This window comes from Abramis brama, assembly GCF_963993115.1.
Source record: "Abramis brama genome assembly, chromosome: 9".
Lineage (NCBI taxonomy): Eukaryota > Metazoa > Chordata > Actinopteri > Cypriniformes > Leuciscidae > Abramis > Abramis brama.
Genome location: NC_139971.1, coordinates 26,895,430 through 26,917,596, shown reverse-complemented (window position 1 = coordinate 26,917,596; position 22,167 = coordinate 26,895,430). Strand labels below are relative to the sequence as shown.

At 37.6% G+C, this 22,167-nt stretch overlaps 2 protein-coding genes across 8 annotated transcripts in view; one reads left to right on the top strand and one right to left on the bottom strand.

Moving 5' to 3' along the window:
* Window positions 1–2,253: 2,253 nt before the first annotated feature.
* tnni1c (troponin I, skeletal, slow c) lies at window positions 2,254–9,687 on the bottom strand. Of its 2 annotated transcripts, none has more exons than XM_084124293.1 (8): window positions 9,404–9,687; window positions 4,568–4,616; window positions 4,099–4,137; window positions 3,904–3,945; window positions 3,364–3,495; window positions 3,038–3,127; window positions 2,774–2,956; window positions 2,254–2,563 (listed from the first exon to the last, which is right to left on the bottom strand). In XM_084124293.1, exons 1-8 carry the CDS (start codon window positions 9,427–9,429, stop codon window positions 2,462–2,464), a joined length of 663 nt encoding a protein of 220 aa, XP_083980419.1. In that variant the 5' UTR covers window positions 9,430–9,687; the 3' UTR covers window positions 2,254–2,461. The 2 variants fall into 2 exon arrangements, with proteins under 2 accessions (XP_083980419.1, XP_083980418.1); XM_084124292.1 differs by having other exon boundaries at window positions 9,503–9,632.
* c2cd5 (C2 calcium dependent domain containing 5) overlaps window positions 8,376–22,167 on the top strand; it is a 49,980-nt gene continuing 36,188 nt past the window's right edge. For 3 of the 6 annotated variants that reach the window (XM_084124288.1, XM_084124287.1, XM_084124286.1), the window contains exons 1-9: window positions 8,394–8,639; window positions 9,739–9,895; window positions 10,034–10,120; window positions 10,203–10,374; window positions 11,324–11,419; window positions 12,579–12,734; window positions 13,466–13,670; window positions 16,821–16,975; window positions 21,474–21,674. In XM_084124288.1, the coding sequence (XP_083980414.1) occupies window positions 9,806–9,895; window positions 10,034–10,120; window positions 10,203–10,374; window positions 11,324–11,419; window positions 12,579–12,734; window positions 13,466–13,670; window positions 16,821–16,975; window positions 21,474–21,674 (1,162 nt within the window). In that variant the 5' untranslated portion in view covers window positions 8,394–8,639; window positions 9,739–9,805. Of the gene's footprint in view, window positions 8,640–9,738; window positions 9,896–10,033; window positions 10,121–10,202; window positions 10,375–11,323; window positions 11,420–12,578; window positions 12,735–13,465; window positions 13,671–16,820; window positions 16,976–21,473; window positions 21,675–22,167 lie in introns of all 6 variants that reach the window. The other 3 variants (XM_084124291.1, XM_084124289.1, XM_084124290.1) reach the window with 2 other exon arrangements.

The window sequence follows — 22,167 nt, the reverse complement described above, 5'->3', positions numbered from 1 at the left end:
TCGTTAAAATCACAAATGATTTACTTTTAGCATCTGACCAAGGCTGTATCTCAATACTAGTTTTACTTGATCTTAGTGCTGCGTTCGATACTATAGATCACACAATACTCTTAGATCGACTACAAAATTATACTGGTGTTCAAGGACAAGCATTAAGTTGGTTCAGATCATACTTATCTGACCGCTACCATTTTGTCTATTTAAATGGAGAAAAATCGATCATAACTCCAGTAAACTATGGAGTGCCGCAGGGATCTGTGTTAGGCCCTCTATTATTCTCAATATATATGCTGCCACTTGGAAATATTATAAGGAAACATGGAATTAGTTTCCATTGTTATGCTGATGACACTCAAATCTATATTTCATCACGGCCAGATGAAAACGCTAAATTATCCAAATTGACAGAGTGTGTTAAAGATATAAAAGATTGGATGACGCGCAATTTTCTTTTATTAAATCCAGACAAGACAGAGGTACTAATCATCGGTTCAAAAAACCGCCCACAAAACCTCTCGCACTACAACTTTAACGTAGTAGGATGTCCTGTTACTTTATCCTCTACAGTAAAAGACCTGGGTGTTATACTAGACTGCAACCTGTCTTTTGAAAATCTTATTTTATATGTTACAAGAACAGCCTTTTTCCATCTTAGAAACATTGCTAAGCTACGTAACATGCTATCAGTTTCTGATGCAGAAAAATTATGCATTTTCTCGAGGTCATGCATTCATGACCTCGAGACTAGATTACTGTAATGCTTTGTTGGCCGGTTGTCCTGCGTCCTCATTAAACAAGCCGCTAGAGTTCTTACTAGATCAAGAAAATATGATCATATAACACCAATTTTATCATCACTACATTGGTTACCTATAGAGTTCCGTATTAATTACAAGGTATTGCTACTGACTTATAAAGCCCTAAATGGCTTAGCTCCAGTCTATTTAACGGATCTTCTAACGCCCTATAATCCATCGCGCTCTTTAAGATCACTAAATTCGAGGCTTTTGGTCATACCTAGGATATCCAGATCCACCAAAGGAGGGAGAGCATTTTCACATTTAGCTCCAAAACTCTGGAATAGTCTTCCTGATACTGTTTGTTGCTCAGACTCGCTCTCCCAGTTTAAAACTAGATTAAAGACGCATCTCTTCAGACAGGCATTCATATAATACTTTTAATCTGATAGTTAAATCCGATCTCTAGTTCATAAAAACGCCAGAGGAGAACTGGCCCCCGACTGAGCCTGGGTTCTCCCAAGGTTTTTTTTTCTCCATTAGGTTACCTGATGGAGTTTTTCGGTTCCTTGCCACTGTTGCCTTTGGCTTGCTCAGTTAGGGATATTTGGGGATATTTAATTTAATTAATCAATCAACAATACTATTGATCAGCATTACCAAACGTGGACGTTTTCCACTAGAAACAAGCATTGATGTATTATTTTAATTTAATACTGTGAAGCTGCTTTGATACAATCTGGATTGTGAAAAGCGCTATATAAATAAACTTGACTTGACTTGACTTGATAAGGTTTTATAATATGCTATAAAAAAAAAATACATGACCAAAGTACAAATTACTCTAATGTGAATCTAGTGATAATCACCAGAATAACAGCAATAATAAAAAAAAAAGTTAAATGTCTAAAATAAACACTAAAAAATTTGTTCTATTGTCATGAAAGCAATGTCACAAAACACACACATATATATATATATATATATATATACATATATTTTTTTTATTTTTTTTATTCTACATAGGCTATAAAGTATTTTGCATTCATTTTTGTTTTTGATTTTGGGGTATTGTGTCTTGGAGATTCACACATTCACTGAATGTGTATGATAAGAATAATAAGAGTGCTGATCCGTCATAGTTGTGCTATTTTGAGGTGATAAACTATTCTTTCCACTCTACATCCCACCGTTGTTCATACAGTATGCCTGGTTTGGCCACCAGGCCACATTACATGTCCACAACTCATCTCTATTGTCAGTCTCAGACAGGTGTTGACCAAATAAATCACTGCCAGAGACACTAACTTCTCATGTCCTTGAGCACAAACACAGCCAGTCACACAGTGTGAATATTCTGAATGAGTCAATTGTCATCTGTCAGTGGTGTTTGTGACCTGACCTCACAGCCCTGATATGTAACCGGCTGTCAGTCACATAAGGTCATGAAGTTCTATCCATCCAGTGAGTGCTAAAAATATCATGACAGTCTATTGTCATAATGAATCACACATAATTAGCATAATCAAAGGTTTAATAACCTTAAATTAAAGTCATATGTAACATTCCATATTCATATTCACAAGCTTTCTTTTGAGATTTGTATTAATACATATTGTTTTGTTTTTTTATTGGTGATTTTTTTCATTTGGACTTTACCGGTCACTAATAACAAATGCACACGCATACATATACACAATTATACACTCTTATATACACTCCTATCACTGTCCTCCACCAGCAGCATCAAACATCTTCTTCCTGCCCTCCATACCAGACATGGCCTCAACGTTCTTACGCCAGTCGCCCACCTCTGCCGACATAACCTGACAAAACAGAAATGCAGTGTACAGTTATGTCCAGAAACTGAAAACGTGTTTCCTTTATTCAGGTGAATCTCTAAAAACCCGTCAAGGACACTTAAAATGACAAATTTCTGCAGCATTCAGGCATATTTGCCCCATTAATGTAATGTAAAAGTTCTATTCTATATGTAAAGTTTTATACAGTATGCTTGTTGTGTTCTGTGTGTGTACCTTCTCTTGTTTAATGTCTTCTTTCTTCACAGATTTGAGGTTGGCTCTGAGGTCCATGGAGCCCTTGTGTTTGGAGCCCAGAAGCGCTCTCATCATCTCATCCGCAGACACGCGCACCTTCCTCAGGGCAGGTTTCTTAAACTTCCCTCCTAAATCTTGCACCTTCAGCTTCAGCTCATGGATCTTTTACACACACATACACACTCTGTTCGTTACAGAAACATTTAGTGTGAGATTAGAAATGGTACATTCATTTATACTCACTTCTTTGTTGTTTTTATTGACTTTGGCCTCAAAGTCGTATCTCTCCTCGTCCACTGTGTCGATTTGGGCATGAAGTTGCCGACACAGTTTCTGGATGTGTAGAAATACTCATTCTTAATTATTACTGCTTCTCGTGTTTTTAAATTATATTATATAATAATATTATATTATAATATATCAAATTAAAATAACACAATTGGAAATGTGCAAATTGTGAGGTGACTGAAAAATATTAATGAATAAATCCAAACTATCTTGTATTTGGTTCCGTCTAGATTCAAACTTCATGAGAAACATAATCTTAACTTAACATATCTTTCACTAACCTGCAACTCCTCCATTTGGAGACCGGTTATTTGAAGAGGTGGAAGCTTCTCACTCAGATATTTCACCTTCTCGTCGTCACGATTGACCGTTTCCTGTTCCAACTCCTCCATGGCTCTTTGAAGCAAAAGGATCTTAGAAAACAGAACACAAACAGACATTCTGTAGTTAAAAAAATAAATAAAATCAAAACATACCAACATATCTACCACACGCACATTTGCTTAGTTTTTTCATGTTTTATGGGGATTTTCCATAGACATAATGATTTTATACTGTACAATCTGTATATTATATCCCCTAAGCCTAAACCTACCCATCACAGAAGACTTTCTGCATTTTTACATTTTCAAAACACTTCACTTAGTATGATTTATTAGCCGTTTTCCTCATGAGGACCAAAAAATGTCACCACAAGGACAAGGATTTTGGATATTGCCCCATAATGTAGGGTTTACCAGGACACCCTCTCTCCCCCCCCCCCCCCCCCCCCCCCCCCCCCCCCCCCCCCACACACACACACACACATACACACACCATACCTTCAGGGAGAGTTTTCGAGATGCAGAGATCTTACACTTTGGCTAAAAAGGAAAGAAAGAAAGATTAAGATTAAAGTGAATGACTAGTTAATGCCAAGTTTTATGCATTATGTTCTGTCATTCAACAATGTATAGATGAATGTATAAGTCACAATATCATAATCACAATATACTGTTGAATATGCTGGTGAATACCTTGGCTTGTACTCCCCGAGGGGCCAATGGACCAGGTGCCTTTTGATTAAAATAAAAATAAAGTAAAAATACATTGTATAAATCACATTGTCCATATCAGAAAATTATTGTATAATATAATTAAGGTTTAAAGGTTTTAACCCTTTAACTAAGTATGTTACTGCAATTTCAGTCTGAAAAGACCCATATACAAAAGACAATGTACTTACATCGCTGCGGATTTGTATGGTTGTTGGTGGTTGCAAAGAGAAAAAGAAGAAAATTATAAATACAGATACAAAGATGTGTGTTCATGTTTCACAGAGTAACGCAAAAACAGTGCATAAAAACTACTTACTCGTCTGCCATCGTGAAACCTGTGAGATCAGAAATAAAAAATAAACGATGTATAGTTGCAATCACAATACTAAACTAAATAAATCTTGTTGATCCAGTGTTGAGAGATGTCTAGGAAAGTGGTAGCTGACACAAAGAGATGTGTGTTACCTGAGGTGTTGCCTGTTGGGTCAAACCAGCTTCTGAAAGCACAATGGACAGAGACAATTGTTTTTATGTGTGACAGGCAACAGCTTTGTAATTTTAGAATTGGCAGCTGTCCTCAACATATCAGAGCCTGGGCGTGTGTTTGTGTGTCCTACGCCACAAGGACAAAGCAATTCAAAGCCTACTGTGTGCCTCAAATAATTTTTATATGCATCTTTAATACAATATAGCAGACAAAAATGGCACATCCTATAAAAATTCAAACAGGAACAGTATAAGGAAAAGTCCTTTGACTAAAAATGACAGCCTGACGCATCTGTAAATTACAGGTTGTTAACTCTTCACCTCGAATACATTGCAGTCAAATAACAAGACAGCATAAAGCAAAGGTTTCCATCCATTAGTCATAGGACAGAACAATCAGCACCTGCTCACTCTCACAAAAGCAAACCTCACTTCCATAAATACTCGTTTTAAACACCATTTGCCCACCAACCCTGGACCTAAAATATGATCTCACTGTGTTTTAAACACCTATTGTTCTTTAATGCATTTTGTAGTGTGTTTGAAATCAAGGACAAGTGTTTATATGACCACATAGTTTTTGTATTGGTGTATTCTTAGTGATATAAATACTTGACTCTTGATTAGGACCATTTGGACGTTCAGGTCATCAGATCTGGCAAAACTTTAAATGCTGATCAATTTTTTTTGTTCTTGACCAAAAAGTCCTTTTGGATTCAGTGAGAAAAACTTGTCTATTTATTCAGTTCACTTTTCTATATGGATAGCGGAGGCATGACTGGCACTGACTGACAGATAGACTCTATACAGGCGAATGGTTTCGGAAGCTTGGGGTGTCAGGAATATCTCTCATGCATCCCCTTGCATATTTGAGCTCAAATTATTTAATTTCCACCTAAGGCAGCTCAATGAGGTGAAAAAACCCTTTGATCCAAGGGTTCATTTGAAACTAAGCCAATATTTACGAGATATTGAATTGATCCTTACAACAGAAGCACAAACTACTTAACTTACCCCCCAACACACAAACATACAAACTCCATACTCACAAATGATGCCAACAAATGCACTCATGCACATAAAAATAGTCTTTGATGACAATATATCAGTTATGGATTTTATGTAACATGATGCTTGCTTATGTAATGGTTATTGTTAGACACCTATTGTTAGGTCATCTCTGCAGTATGCCTAACTCTGCAACATAAAAAAAGAAAGAATATAGGCTACTTGTGTTCGGAGGTTTTTATATAAAACAATAAAAGGGTGTAAAAAATAGGCTCTGGTCAAGTAAAGTAATATATATTTTTTAATCATCTTGGATAAGTATTAATCCTTGACTCTTGATTACTTAGCATACAAGGACCACTGTCAGGACCATATAAATATGGACCATATATATATACAATTATGAATATATATATATATATATATATATATATATATATATATATATATATATATATATATATATACTTTTTTTTTTTTTTTACATAATTTTTTACATAATCACATAATTCATCATAATTCATCAATTCTAATAGAGCTATCTAATAGTGGAGCTCAATAATAAACAGGCCTGATTATTATATCAAGCTCTGGTCAAGTTAATAATAGCCTAATATATATATATATATTAAAATGTATATATTTAACTTTATATAAAGGGCCTATACACACATACACACACATACACACACTGTATATACACTGTATATACACACACTGGGTTGTTTCTTCTGAGGAGGCAAGTGAGGCAGTGTCTCCTCAAAGAAACTGGATGAAAAAATAATCGATATTACCAAAAAAAACAACAACAAAAAACGGCACAAATATTACAAAATTTGACAAGTGAATGAATCACTCTTTTTTCTAAAGTTACACGGTCCCACAGCGACACCAGCAGGTAAAGTTACAGCGGGAGGCTTGCCTCTCTTGAGTCCATTGACTTTTGACAGATGGGGGAATGGGGAAAAGTCACTGAGAGGGGGCAATGCCATCATGCTATGATTGGATATAATCGGTTATGTTTGGATATGGTTGGTTCCTGCGATCCCGCCTCTTGTTTTCGTGAGCACAGAGTGGTGCAGGTATGATGACATCACTTTGTAGGCCAAATCATGAAAGCGAGTTGGCACTTCCGGTTCCATCGTCCCTAAGTCAATTGGTTTTTTAATGGGATTTTGGTTAAATGGCTGAAAAAGGTCTGTGACGAACACAAGTTCAAGACACTTTCACGTTTTATTCCAAAAACGTGTCTTGAAAAAGGCAGTTGCTAACAAGTGGCTAAATGTGAAAACAGAGGCAGTTGGGGACATTAAACGTCATCACGCCGAACAGACAAGCTCAGTCCACTTTTACAGCTTCTTTATACTTGTAATTGAGCTCTGCTCTTATAAACTATTTTAACTCAAATGTTCTGGGAAAATATTTTTAGGTAAAAACTGAAAGAGTTGTGTGAAGCTAGTGATGGTGACGTTGAATTTGTGGGACCGTGGTGTAGTTTTTTTTATAGCCATACCTTTAGCTTTTTACTTCTGGTGACTGCATTAAGGCTTCAAAATTCATAAAAGTTATATTCATCTGTGATAATTATACTGATGGACAAAATGTGCAAGTATCATAAACTTTTGTTGATCATAGAGCTTGTTTTCAGCGTAATCCAAAAGCCAATGGGAAAATCCCCTTTTTTTTGTCAAGGGAAACAATGTGATGCTAAATGCCGGTTGGCCTACAAAGTGACCTCATACCTCATACTCTAGTCTGACTGAACAAAATTATGAAAAAAAAAGACAAATTAAAGACAACTCAACCACGTAGATATCACTGCGTTATGCCACATCAAATTCAAATTTGAAACGGCCTGAAAACATGATGACTGTGCGTTTTATTTAGTGAGCAATCAGCGTGGTGAAATTAAAGGTACATCTTCATGTGACCAGTGTTTACCGAGCTTGATGACTGATGAAAATAAGTTGACTATTAAAAAGAACAGCTGAACATCAGTTCACAAATAAAATATATTGTTTAAATTGTTACCACCTTTAGTTGTTTTAGAATAGCCTAAATGTAAAAAAATCTAACTTGATGAGATTTATGCTTGGTTTAAAAAAAAAATTAAGATTAATTACATAGTGTAAATACAAAATAGAATTGAATGAATGAATTTACATTTGATATATATATATATATATATATATATATATATATATATATATATATAAAACTGCACAGTGCACACCCATAGGCTATAGGCTATAGTATTAAAAATGTCTTTATATTTTTTTATAATGAATGTCTGTATCTTTTTTTAACTTGTAGGCCTTTTTGTTGTGTATGATTTCCATCTTTAACAATTTTAGTTTCATAGGCTGCTTTATCTGATAAATTACAACCATATGAACATGAGCTATATTGAAATAACACGTTAACAACTAGTCTTATGTGGCATTAAGCACCAGTATGTGTGTTTACACATGCTACATACATAGGAAGGTCCCAGTGGGATAGCACGCAGTGTTTAATAATAGTAGGCTAATAATCCACTGATTTATTTGGCTCTTAATGCTATGGGATTAACGTTTAAGACTGACTTTTAATCCTCCACAATTGTAAAAAGTCAAATGCTTATTTATCCAGTTATTTTAATAGCGTGAAGATCTAAGATAGACGTGATGGAAAAAAACTTTGGATGAAAGTTTTTAATATTTAAAAATATTTAAAATCAGCACACATTTGACCCAAATGGCATCAATGTCCGTGACCCGGATGTGCTCTGACGTGCCCGCCTCCCAGTCCCAACTGCGTGAGCGATGCGCCAGAATCTGCGAAAGCTGTTTCATTTGACAGACGATTTTATTTTTGAAATTAGCCTTATTAACATCTACATTTTGGTATGATTGCGACCAAAATGCAACACAGAATCGACGCTGCACCTTCCTGAGATCTAATCATGATACAAGAAGCGTTTCAATCGGCACGAGGATCTATGGAGAGACTTTAATGTCAGATTGAACCGCTAAGGTGAAACTCTGGTGAGCTGACATAATCAAAAACACTAAAATAATCTCATCTATCTGTAGTTTATCCACAGATCTGTATAGAAACATGCTTTTGTATCTAATATAGTGCTGCTGTGATATATTGACAATGTGAATGCAGCTAAACTGCTTACTGCCTGAACCATACAGAGCTAACAGTTAACGCTATAACGTTATAACGTTACATATGATTTGTATAAGAATTATTATCGATTTATGTCTTTCATAAAATGTTTTGGGGTTCTTATTTTACGTTTAATGATTTTGTTAAAATAATAATGTGCATGAGACTGCTAACCGTGAGGTGAACCTAGAAATGTACATATTGATTAGCTGTATTATTTAATTATTTTCTCAAAATTATGCAAAGATCATGTTTACGTGACTACTGTTAATGCTTTTGTACATGAACAAGGTGCATGCAGTAGTTATATATTGCTTCTTCGCTTTAGAATATTGGTCCGTTCAAGTCATGTCGAAAATATCGTATTTACGAGTTGAACGCACATTAACGCAACGTAAATACGAGTGGGAAGCTCGGGGTTTACGAGTTGGGTGTGTGTCAGTGAATAATATGGTGGCTGAACACCACAATATTTATAAGTATTTAGCAGTGACATAATTTTTTTTTTTACAACAAAATGACCTAATTCCCTGCACAAAATATAATAGAATTATAATATAACAATATAATATGTAAAGATAAAGTTTACAGTGGCTTCATAAATGATTTAGAAACCTATAAAAGCAAAACACACCTGATGATGCACATTTTGGTCTTCATTTCCTGAAAGTAGAGTTTAAAAACCTTGCTGTATTTTTGTGTAATTAATTAATAGAAGGTAACGTTACACTACTGTCTTGCTCCGATGAAAGTGACTTGAGCGCACCTGACGTAAAAACAAGACTTCCCATTTCGTAAATACGAATTTCCCAGGAGGATTTGAACGCTATATAACTGCTGCATTAGTCCCTGGCCCTTCTGTCTGTCCTCTAGTCTAATCTGTCAAAAGCACCTGTTGTGTTCACATGTTTCAAGTTTGGATGTATGTGGGTCAGGTTGCTTATGATCTGTTTATTTTTTCCTTTTTAGCCTTGATCCAGTGTGGAAACAGAATGTTTGTGTTTATGTGTGTTTAAATAAGAAGATTAGAGGAATAATGCCTGGGAAGTTAAAGGCGAAGATTGTTGCAGGGCGGCACCTGCCCGTCATGGACCGTGCCAGCGATCTCACTGATGCCTTCGTGGAGGTCAGTTGAGCACCTGTCTATTAATAAAGTCACTCTGCTCTGCACATTAGTTCAAAAATGCTGCTTTATCCAGCTCAAGTTTTGAGGAACAGCCCTTGTTATATCGCAGATCAGCACTTATAAAGTTTCATTCCACAGGTGAAGTTCGGAAACACAACATTTAAAACGGATGTGTACCCCAAGTCCCTGAATCCTCAGTGGAATTCTGAGTGGTTCAAATTCGAGGTAAGGTCTTCCTTCTTTTTTCTGCTATAGCTTGGACTTTTATGGAGTTTATTCCCTATGTTTATCTTTCTTTTTCCTTCAGGTGGATGATGAAGATTTGCAGGATGAGCCGTTGCAGATAACTGTTCTTGACCATGACACATACAGCGCTAATGATGCTATTGGAAAGGTGTACATTGACATTGATCCATTACTCTGCAGTGAAGCTGCTACGGTCATCTCTGGCTGGCTCCCCATTTATGACACTATACATGGTGTGTATCCATAAGCAAATTTAGGTCTCTTTCACATCTGACTCGTTTGGAGTGTTTGTTTTGGAACCTGGCACATTTTTTCCCATAGTTCAGTATAATAGGCATAAACGAAGACGGCAATCGCGCTCAGATCTACACCAAAACAATCGGTCCGAGATCGCCTAAAAAAACAGATCGGGAGTGGTTCGCTTGTGGTGAGACAGCAATCTGAACCCAACGGACCAGTCTGTATTACAATATATGATGAGTAATTACATGTGTTGCGTGAAAAAGCAGCAGTGTTTGCTTCCTTAATGCCTCTCAATATGAATCATGGGCTGAAGTTGAAATTTGGTCAGACGAACATATTTCAGAACAACTGGCCAAAACACATAAAAATACAGACGAAGCCTTGATCCTTGCTCAAAATGGTTAAGGTATACACTGTAAAAAAAGAAAGTTGACTTAACTTAAAATTATAAGGCAACTTGCTGCACAGATTTTTTGAGTTGACTCAACTAATAGAGTTTACTCAACTGGAGATGTTATAGTTGAGTCAACTCAACTATAGAGATGTTTTAGTTGAGTCAACTCAAAAAATCTGTGCAGCAAGTTGCCTTATAATTTTAAGTTAAGTCAGCTTTTCTTTTTTTACAGTGTATAACGGCAGCTACAAAGAAAGCCATAATAAGCCTCTGAAGCTGTTTATTTGATGACCGCTATGGGCGGAATCCCGGAACCAATGAGAGGACCGGTTACTACTCGCACGTGACTTGTATTAACAAGTGTTGGTCCGTTTAGAAATGTTGCCTTGTAAAAGCGAGCAAAACCAAGAAGAAATTTAAACAGTGTAACATTTTTAATCCCTGTTTCGAAACAAAGCAAGCAAACAATCTACAGGTCTGAAAACGCCCTTAGTCTGTAATATCTGAGTTGTGAATTGTTTTGTTGATGACATGCTTGTGTTCAGGTATAAGAGGGGAAATAAATGTACTGGTGAAGGTGGATCTCTTCAACGACTTGAACCGCTTCAGACAGTCTTCATGTGGGGTCAAATTCTTCTGTAGTAAGTATCTACATCATCTGCTTCCATTCCTTCCTTCCTTTATTCCATCTGACAATCTGCTTCCTCCACTATCTACCCTGCTCCGCTCACTTTTCTCTCTTTATTTTTATCTTCCTCTGAGAATTTTTACTCACGTTGGGTCTCATTCACTAAGCATGTACGAATGATTTTAATAACAAATTTATTCTAAATTTACGAACAAATATAGGAACAACTGAAACCACACGTACGCAAAAAGCACTTACTCTGTATGGCCTTATAATCGTGTAAAGAAGTTATATTTCATCCTAACACGACTATAATTATATTGAAGTATGTTGCATTAATTGTATTATATAATCCATATATAAAATTCTATAATAAAATCATTAAGTAATACAATTTAATTTAATCTTAAATGCATTCCATCATATAGGCTACAGTAAAAGAGTAAGAAAAGCTGTGTTCTAGCTTCAGCTGTGAGGTTTCTCTGAATAACGCAGCTATACACGTATGTACAGCTGGCTAATGAGAGGTCTGCAATCTGGGTCTGTATAAAAGGTGTTTATTGTGAGAACTGGTGAGAATGGCACACTTGGCATTACTCGAGGATCGGGCGAGAGCGCGTCTGCAAACAGCGGCAAGTTTGACGAGACACGAGAGTGATGAAAGGCTGTGAGGAAAGCGTGTGCGTGAAGCCCATATATGGAGATGGTTTGGGCGTGTTTTATGCAAATGACTAACCTCGTGCACTCGGCCGTTCATTTAGAATACGCAGAATTCACTAACATCAGAACGATGTTAAGAACAAATTCATGTACGTACAAACGTGTTGTGAATTAGGCAGAGGTTTTTCGTGAGAAGTTCTCCTGTTCAGTTCACATTTTTTTGTATAGTGCTTTTCACAATACACATCGTTTCAAAGCAGCTTTATAGAAAACATTACTTTATAGTCCACATTACAATTTAGAGTGATCTGTTATCAGAGGTAACAATCAAAGTTATGTATTTCAGAAATCTGCATATACAAAATCACAGTTAGCGAAAAATGTATTAATTTAAACAATGGAATAATTAACAAAGAAACAATGAGCTCATTGAACTAATGAATCCTGTGCATACAAATACGAAATAATCCACGCAATTATTAGTGAATGAGACCCATTCTGTTTTTCTTCAGCAACCTCCATTCCCCGATGTTACCGGGCCGTTATCATTCATGGCTTTGTGGAAGAGCTTGTGGTGAATGAGGATCCAGAGTACCAGTGGATCGACCGTATCAGAACCCCTCGTGCATCCAACGAGGCCCGACAGAGACTCATCTTTCTCATGTCAGGTACCTATACACAAACGGTGTTCAAGAGAGACCGAAAGATATATGTAGGAGATATGAATTGTTCCAATAGTTGCCAGTAGGGGTGTAACGGTACACGCATTCATACTGAAATATTTTGGTACGGGTCTTTCGTTCCGGTACACGTACACTGAAGGAATACAGTGTTGTTTTAAACACTGCAAGTGTGGAACTTCTCTCTGTGTGCAATGAGTTTCCCCCATAGGATGGGACAGTGAGCTGCTGTCAGATAAGTGCACGATTCAAGTCGTCTTAAACATGAGATGTGCTTCAAGCTAAATCATAAACCTACGTGGCTTGTCGCACTGTCTGATGTGCGTGTTGTTTAATGCATTTGAGATGCACAGCTTACATCTTACAGCATACGGCATTAGCATTGAACAAAGTTTAGGGGAAAGCAGAATTCATATCCATCAATAAACATACATTAGCCTAAATGTCTGTTTTATGCATTGCTATTTTTAACGTTTTATAGATTTGCCCAATATTATTGAGTATTTGCCTTTTTTCACACTTTTTCAGTGAAATCAGTGGATTGTGAAAATTTGACATGATCTAGGACATTTATACTTTACAATATTGATCAACTCTTACTAATTCTACTTTAAGTTGCTTTGGCCAAGATCATGTTTAAAGACAATCTGAGACACTCCTGACAATATTTTCTTGGCTCGTGTGGTGGGTGTGTAAATGCATACGTGTTTCTATTGTAGGTGAATTGCAGAGGAAGATAGGTCTGAAGGTGCTGGAGATGGGAGGGAATGCAGTGGTCGGGTACCTGCAGTGTTTTGATCTGGAAGGGGAATCAGGCCTTGTGGTTCGTGCCATCGGGACAGCCTGCACACTTGAGAAAATCAGCACATTCCCTGCCACAGCCACACTCCCCAGCAACTCCTCTCCTTCAAAAGACATAAAAGAGTAAGTGTCACAAAAACACACACAAACCACCTCTCTTCCAAATCAAATATACAATGCCACTGTTCATGCGTATGTGCATGTCAGCATCAAGTCTTGCATTTGGAAATTGTGGTTGTTTTGCTTTTCTTACAGCTATCTCAGTTCATCTGCAGTACATTTGACTAGATTTCTTTTAAAATGAAAAGAAGAATTGGTCCCACTTTATATTAAGTGGCTTTAAGTACTATGTACTTACATTGAAAAATAAGTACAATGTACTTATTGTGTGGATGTTGTATTGCAAAACACTTTTGCTGCTATTGAGGTGTGATACTGGTAAGGTTAAGGTCATGTGTGGTGGTATGGGTAGGTTTAAGGGTGGGTTAAGGTGTAAGGGAAGGGTCAACAGTGTAATTACGAATGTAATTGCATACATAAATTACAGCTGTAATTACATGCAGGTATTTTTAAAAATATAAGTACAATGTAAAAACATGTATTTACACAATAAGTCTATTGTATCAAATTATTAATTTCAATGTAAGTATATAGTACTTAAATCCACGTAATATAAAGTGGGACCCAAGAATTAAATTTTGCATTAGAAATGAATGTGTTGTACATGGGTTATTATTTTAGAAATCAAAACGCATCCATGCAATTTTACACCCCTTTAATGAAATAAGAATAGAGGCTGTTTGTTTTGAAGTTTCACTCACTGTACACTGCCATTCAAAACTTTGGGGTCTTTAAGTCTCTTATGCTCACCAAGGCTGCATTTATTTGATCAAAAAGTAAAACATAAATACAGTAAAAACATTAATATTGTGAAATAGTTTTACAATTTAATGTTTAATTAATTTAAATGACTGTTTTTTTTTGGATATATTTTAAAATGTAATTTATTCCTGTGATGCAAAGCTTTCAGCATCATCACTCCAGTCTTCAGTGTCACATGATCATTCAGAAATCATTGTAATATGCTGATTTGATGCTCAAGAAAACTGTTGAAATCAGTAGTGCTGCTTATAAGTTTTGTAGAAACTCCGATACCTTTTCTTGATTCTTTTTTAAAGATAGAAGGTTCAAAATAACAGCATTTATTTTAAATATAATTTTTTTATCAATTTAATACAACCTTGCTGAATAAATATTAATTTCTTTAAAAAAAACGTATTGACCCCAAACTTTTGAACGTTAGTGTATCATGATTATGTTTGCATCTATTTATTTTAGCAGATATTTTTACCCCCAGCAACTTATTATCAAAATAATTTATTAAAATGTTCTAACATTCCTTTTGGTTTTATTAAACAGGTATTAATGCAACATGAAAAATGGGAAAATGCTGTACAATTTCTCACTGTTTTCTGTTTTTATATTTATAAATGAGTATGAGGGTGTGTGTGTTTGTTTTATGAGTTGCTGTTTTATATTTTCTACAAAAATGCATTCTCAACACACAAACACACCACAATCTTGTCCTCCCCTGCATGTCCTCTTTCTCCCTCTTGCTCTCCCTCGCTGTCTTTTTCTGACGTTCTCCTGCATGCTGCATCTCTCTTGCACTAGCATGCGTTTGCTTTAGACTGCTTAAAGATTAAACGCTGTACAGTTGTGCATTTCAGAACTAGCCGTGGTTTGCATCCGGAGTGCTGCCTTGAGTCTGTTGTGTTTTGTGTTTGTGTTGTCTTTCCACTTGCTCTCTAAGGAGCTAAGAACATTTGAACGGCAGTGACTTGCCTAACTAGACAGCATTTTTGGTGCCGTCTAGGTAGTCAGCTCACTAGGTTTTAAGAAACAGACGATATTTCCTCCCTGTCGGTTTTTGATGCGGTCTACCTTGGGTGTTTGCGTAGGGGTGGGAATCTTTAAAGGGTTAGTTCACCCAAAAAATACTCGCCCTCAAGCCATCCTTGGTGTATTTGACACAATCAAAGTCATAGCCATCATAGATAGCGGCAGATCAATTTTAGATCTGTTTTAAACTATCAGATGTTTTGTCCTTACGACATGAATGTGTTCACATAAATTTTGCGCCCTGCAGGACGAACACAAAGAAAGCGCATGTGAAGCGAATGAGCATTTGAAAGCAAACGTCTGTCAGTAATTGAGTTTCATGTATTGAATTTATACTGCATTTCAAATGGCATTAATGATGAAAACATTGAAATGCTGAGAGAATAGATTTTTTTTTGTCTCCCACCCCTATGTGTGCGCGTGCATGTTTTTGTTATGTCAATGTTACGTGTGTGCGTCCAAGTTCTCTGTGATTGTACTGTACACAGTGGGTGCATGTGTGTTTAATGTATGAAAAATGGGTGAATGTGTGTGTAGCTCTCCGCAGGCTGCTCCTTCCACTCTTGGATGTCGTTCCACACACAGCAGTCCAGTTCACAGTGCGAGCAGTCGTCTTTCTCAGGGCTTCTCCGTGTCTGTGCCGACACTGCTGTTCGCCGGTATGAAACCCAGACACAGGAGCTCAGATGCCCCCAGAGCCAGGCAGTGTAGGCAGGTACCCCACGACCCCCATGACCCCGCCACGGACCTCTCACCACCCCCTTGTTCTTCATTGGCAGACAGCTACGACATCACCAGACCCCCCCTCCCTTCAGCTGCCAAAGCAACCTCGTTTACAGCTTTAAAACACCTCTGACCAATCAGTGAGCTGCATTCAGCTGTCACTCACAGAGTATATCCAATCAAAGGTGTGGGTTTAGCTTCTGTGTTTTTAAGTTGTGCGTGCGTACCTTTTATTCACAGGCAGGGTTGTTGAATTTTACATTTTGGCCTTGTAAAGGCAGTAGTCGACCCTTGTTATCAAAGCGTTGTGCTTTGGTTGGCTGAAACACGCTTCTTGTTCATCTCATTTGCATTCTGCCTCCTTTTTTGGTTTTCACAGTGTTGGATTTTTTTCCATTTATTTTTTTCTATCCCGCCCACTACATTGCGTGCTTTCCTGTCTCTTCTTGACATCCTCACGCTCTACCCTTTCAGCAGCAAGCAGTCATCACTTTTCCTTCTTTCTTTCTCTACCTCTATTCCTTCTTCACACATAAACACACACACACGCATGCACACGCTCAAACACACGCACACGGGCACAGTCCTCATGTATGACCCTGTGAGTCCGTGTGTGTTGATGGTGTGTGTTACTCCTTGCTCTGACAGGCCAGGTTTTGGGGAGGAGGGTCCAGGCGTCCCGTTGTCCTCAGGACCCCCCACCCCTCTGAGAGCACAAACCTTCTCCTCCTTCTCCCCCTCCAAGTCCTACAGTCGCCAGTCCTCCTCCTCTGACACCGAGCTCAGCTTAACCCCCAAAACCGGTAAGATACCCGTCCCCACCTGACCTCAGGCACTCTGCCAGACACTCTCTCTCTTTCTCTCTCTATGGGCCTTGATTTTAATCTCTATCAGTGTTCTGATACCAGTATCAAGGCCTAGAAGGGTGTAGGGCACAGTGTCTCTGCATTTTTTGGTCTAGTTTTGTGTTTATTTAATTCATGTTTGTTGTGTTGTCCCTCCATTATTTCTTTTTCTGCATGTGTGAAATGTTTATTTTTATTTGACTCAAGGCTGTGATCTCGTATTTTGTACATTTGGAAATAAAAGAAATTATATATGTTTTTATCTTTCCGTGGATGCAACCTGCTCACCTTTATGCTAAATCCTCGGTTTGTTATACAAAATAGGTCACTCATTATTTGTTTCATGCTGAACCAAGGAGCTCATATTTTTATAGTAAGGTTAAATTTTAAAAGTGATAGGTCAACCAAAAATTTAAGTTCTGACATGTACTCACCCTCATGTCGTTCCAAACCTTTATGACATTATTTCCTCTGTGTAACACAAAAAAAAGATAATTTGAGAATTTTTGTCCATACTATGGAAATCAATGCTGTCCAATGTTGTTTTGTTTCCCAACATTCTTCATAATATCTTCCTTTGTGTTCCGCAGAAGAAAGTAATTCGATACATTTAAATCGAAAAAGAAGAATGAACTGATGTGACGTCATTTCGAACATAATCAGGCCGAAACAAAGTTCGTTTTGGGAGTTTGAAACTCCGGCTGCAAAACACATTTGTACTACCATTGGTCCGTGGTAGGGATGCAAATTATTGATTAATTCATTAATCATTAATTGATTTCCTGAGAATGTAAATTTCTCACGGTATCAATAGTGTCTTTAACATAAAAAGCTAAATATTGCTTATAGGCTACTGAATAAAAATGCATGTTATATTGCTCAATTGATGTTTTATTGTAACAGTTGGGATACGGTACAGATAATGGCATTTATGTAGTTTAACAAAATAAATTATCTACAGAAAATTAAAATACATAAAAAATAATTGTGCACTGGCTCACCTGTTGTATGTGAAACATTCTGCAACATAAAATAAATTTTAAATAAAAATCTACATGGGTAGGCTTAGGCTACAATATTAAGCCTACATATAATAATCTATCTGGTAAACTACTTGAATGAAAAACTTGAAACATTAGCAGCAGCAGCAGCACTTATAATCCCCCTGGGTCTGAGAAAGGTAACAGTAAGATTACTAGACCTGGAAACTTCAAATATAGAACTGAACACAACTTAAATCATCCCTGAGGAAGGTGACAGTAAAATTAGAGGGCGTCCCTCGTTTACACTGTCAGTGAAATGTGACCAAATTCCGATTTTTTGCTCACATGTGACAGATCCGATGTGTTCTATGACAGTGTAAACAGGAAAAAAACGCATGCATTCGGATATATCGAGATCGGTTCAGGCCTTATTCATATGTGGAAATAAATCGGATATGTGCCAATTTTCTGAGGCATTAGGCAACGTCTCCGCGGTTTAATGACGAGAGAAACCCACGCGCATCTGCAAAGGGACGGATGACCCGACGAAACGTTGTGTCGTCGTAGGAGAGGAATGGACAAACGTTGACACAACATATTGTTGTACACAACAAAATTTCGGACCCACTGCTCCTCGTTAAAGCCAGTATGCTCCCACCAGTCCTGAGATCTCTCTCACACACAATTACTGAAGCATATGCGCAATGGTGGCACTTTTCGTCCTCCTTCGCCTCAAGTTTGAAATGCTCCCACACTCCACTCCGTTTTGATCGCCTCATGTTTGGTTTCTTTTTTGCCGCCTCAGGTTTGTGTCGGGTCTCTCGCCGCCCGCGAGAATCTCGTGTCACTTTCGCAATGTTCAATTAGCCGACAATTAATTTAAAGGGATAGTTCGCCCAAAAATGATATTTAAGCCATGATTTACTCACCCTCAAGCCGTTCGAGATGCATATGTCAATCTTTTTTCAGACGAACACATTTTCAGTTATTTTAGAAAATGTCTTAGATCTTTCAGTGGTTATAATGTGAAGCAATGGGGTCCAGCTGATTCAAGACAGAAAATGTGCATGCATCCTTCACAAAAGTAATCCATCCAGCTCCAGGGGGATAAACGAAGGCCTTCTGAGGGTAATCCGTGCGGTTTTGTCGTAAAAATATACATATTTAAAACTTTATAAACGAAAATAACTGGCTTCCGGTGGCGGTCGGCGCGCGTTCATGGAGATGGATGCTGGCGTATGACGTAGGACGTAGCGTAGGAAGCGTTGTGACGTAGAACGAACGTTGAGTTTTGTTTTGCTCTGCTCTCTGGCTGCGCTGTCACGTTCGTTCTACGTCACGAGGCTTCCATCTCCATGAACGCGCGCCGACCGCCACCGGAAGCCAGTTATTTTCGTTTATAAAGTTTTAAATATGTATATTTTTATGACAAAACCGCACGGATTACCCTCAGAAGGCCTTCGTTTATCCCCCTGGAGCCGGATGGATTATTTTTGTGAAGGATGCATGCACATTTTCTGTCTTGAATCAGCTGGACCCCATTGCTTCATATTATAACCACTGAAAGATCTAAGACATTTTCTAAAATAACTGAAAATGTGTTCGTCTGAAAAAAGATTGACATATGCATCTCGAACGGCTTGAGGGTGAGTAAATCATGGCTTAAATATCATTTTTGGGTGAACTATCCCTTTAATTTAATCGAGTAAATTCTTGTCGACAATTAATCGATAATCGATTAACCGTTTACATCCCTAGTCCGTGGCCATTACGTAATAGGTAGGTGTGCGCGGAGGCTCCGCCTTCTTTCTTTCACGCACTTTTCTAGTTCATTTGGCCTGTTCAGTCGGTCGAGGTCAGACGTCCGTGAGTGAAAACATGAACACATTGGAGAGCTGCTTTATAGTAGAAAATTAAGTTGTATTTCTGATGAAACGAGACACTGACACTGTTTTTCACGTTTAAAATGATAAAGCTGCTTGATTTTAAGCAATCTATTGTATAAAGTGCTATATAAATAACATAACGTAACTTTACTAGAGTGCCGAATTGCAGAGCTCGTGCAAACATATCCATGTTGATATGATCAGGTGCTTTTCTTATGCTTTATTAAAAAAATGCTTGCCGTTTTCTCAATTTTGCTGTGTTTATTTTGTTATTGAGAGGAAAGTGTGCAGCACATATTTGCATATTTATCTTAACTCAGCTCTCAGCAATCTAGGAGGCGTCGGATGTCCACTAACAGTATATCGCTGGTCACGTATTTCGAACTTCATTTTACCCCTAAACGAAGAACGAAAAGTAACTTTGCCGTGAGTATATCGGGGCCTTAAATGATGACAGAATTAGAATTTTTGGATGGACTTTCGCTTTAACATGAGGCCTCTGAAGAGAGGTATTTTGTGAAGTAGATAATTGGGTGATCATGTGCTTGATTACAACAATGCTAGCACAGATAGTCTGTGTAAATGAGCTGAGTGTTTTTCTGAAGGTTTCACAACTTAAATAAGAGACTTTTTGAAAAGCAAAGATAAGGTGCAGCTTTTTCTTGCAGACACCCTAATTTACAGAATCCTGATGATCTAAATTCATTCAACACTATCTTTTCATTTTTTTATTGTAAAATGACTATAAAGTTTTTCAAACTTTTCCTCTTAAATCACTTTAAGCATCCTGTGGAAGAGTAAGCAAACAATGACTTGTTAATGTGCACAAGAAACAAAAGGGCACGGTATATTTATAAATATTGTGTATATTTTATCTTCATCTGTTGTTCATCCTTTATAAGTTTTACATAAAAAACATTGTAATTTATGAAATGTTGCTGTATCCTAGTCTTTTAGTGTTTTCGTATGAAATGCAAGAATCTCTTTAAGCAGATTTACCTGAAGTGTAGAATTATATTTTCTACATTTTGAAATAAGATGTTTTGAAAAGGTTTGAACTTCATATTCACCCACATATGAAAATGTTATTTTCTCACCCTCGTCATTCTATGTTTCCATACAACATTAGTTTATAGTGACCATGTCTGTCAAGCTAAAAAGAAAATCACCATTAGAAAACAAAAAAGCATAATTTTTTTAGTCCATATGACTAATCAAAGTCTTCTCAAGAGATGAGACAGCTTTGTATGAGGAGTAAACCGAATAATGATAATTCACAGAGGTAGTCGAAGTCAAGTCAAAAATCTGAAAGGGACTACAAAAGTCGTTCTGACAGAAGTTTCAGTTTTGGATGAACTACACAGTGTATACTGTCAAAAACAACCTGCTGGAAATAAAACCCTGGGAAACCTGTGACTTTCTGACCTTTTTTTATTTTATTTTTTACCTCTCAGTTTGCATCCCTTTCTTTCTGAGTTCCTCTTTCTTTTTACATTTCAGTCACCCACCCCCCTTATTTTTTTCTCATGTGATGTCTTCATACCATCCTCCCCAAACTCTCCTTCTCTCTCATTCTTTCTCTGTCAGCGAGGATATTTCTGTCTCCCAGTACTCCCGCCCTTGAGTCTGAATCATCTTCCCTCCCCTCTGTCCATCTGCCCCATCACTTTCGGCCAGGGATGGCCTCCTGGAGTTCAGCTCCTCCCCCACTCCATGTCAGCCAATCAGACACAGCCATGCTGAGAAAGAGCGTGTCTTTCAGTGAGGAACTGCTGCTGGCGGCCTCTGGTAGGACACACTCACTGCTGCCCCTATGGCCTTTGACCCTTGGTGCAGGGATTGCATCCAGTGTGACCACACCAACCGCTGTGCTGTCCCCTGGCAGAATAACATACCTGTCTCTCATTTGCCCACATTTTCCACAAATGCACTCTGAGTGCTTATGATAGAGCAGTGTGGTTTCATTTCTTTTGAGCACTCTGATTTAACAAAACCCCACTTGCATGTTTTTTCAGCCTGACTGGAAGTTAGATTCCTCCGCCAATGGAAGAGCAAACCACTGGCCCTCAGTCATCTGTCTGGTTCCATAAAATCTAATTTCCTAGTGCCTGGGCTCTGAGCTTGTGTGTCTGAAACTGTTTGTTAATTGTTTTAATCTGTCCAAATGTGATGACTAGATAAAGTTTCCCAGCTAGTGAATGAGTTGAAACTGCTTGTGATGAATGTTATATCTTAAATGTCTTAAGAGTCACTGAATGTTTTCTATGGGTTCATAGTTGTT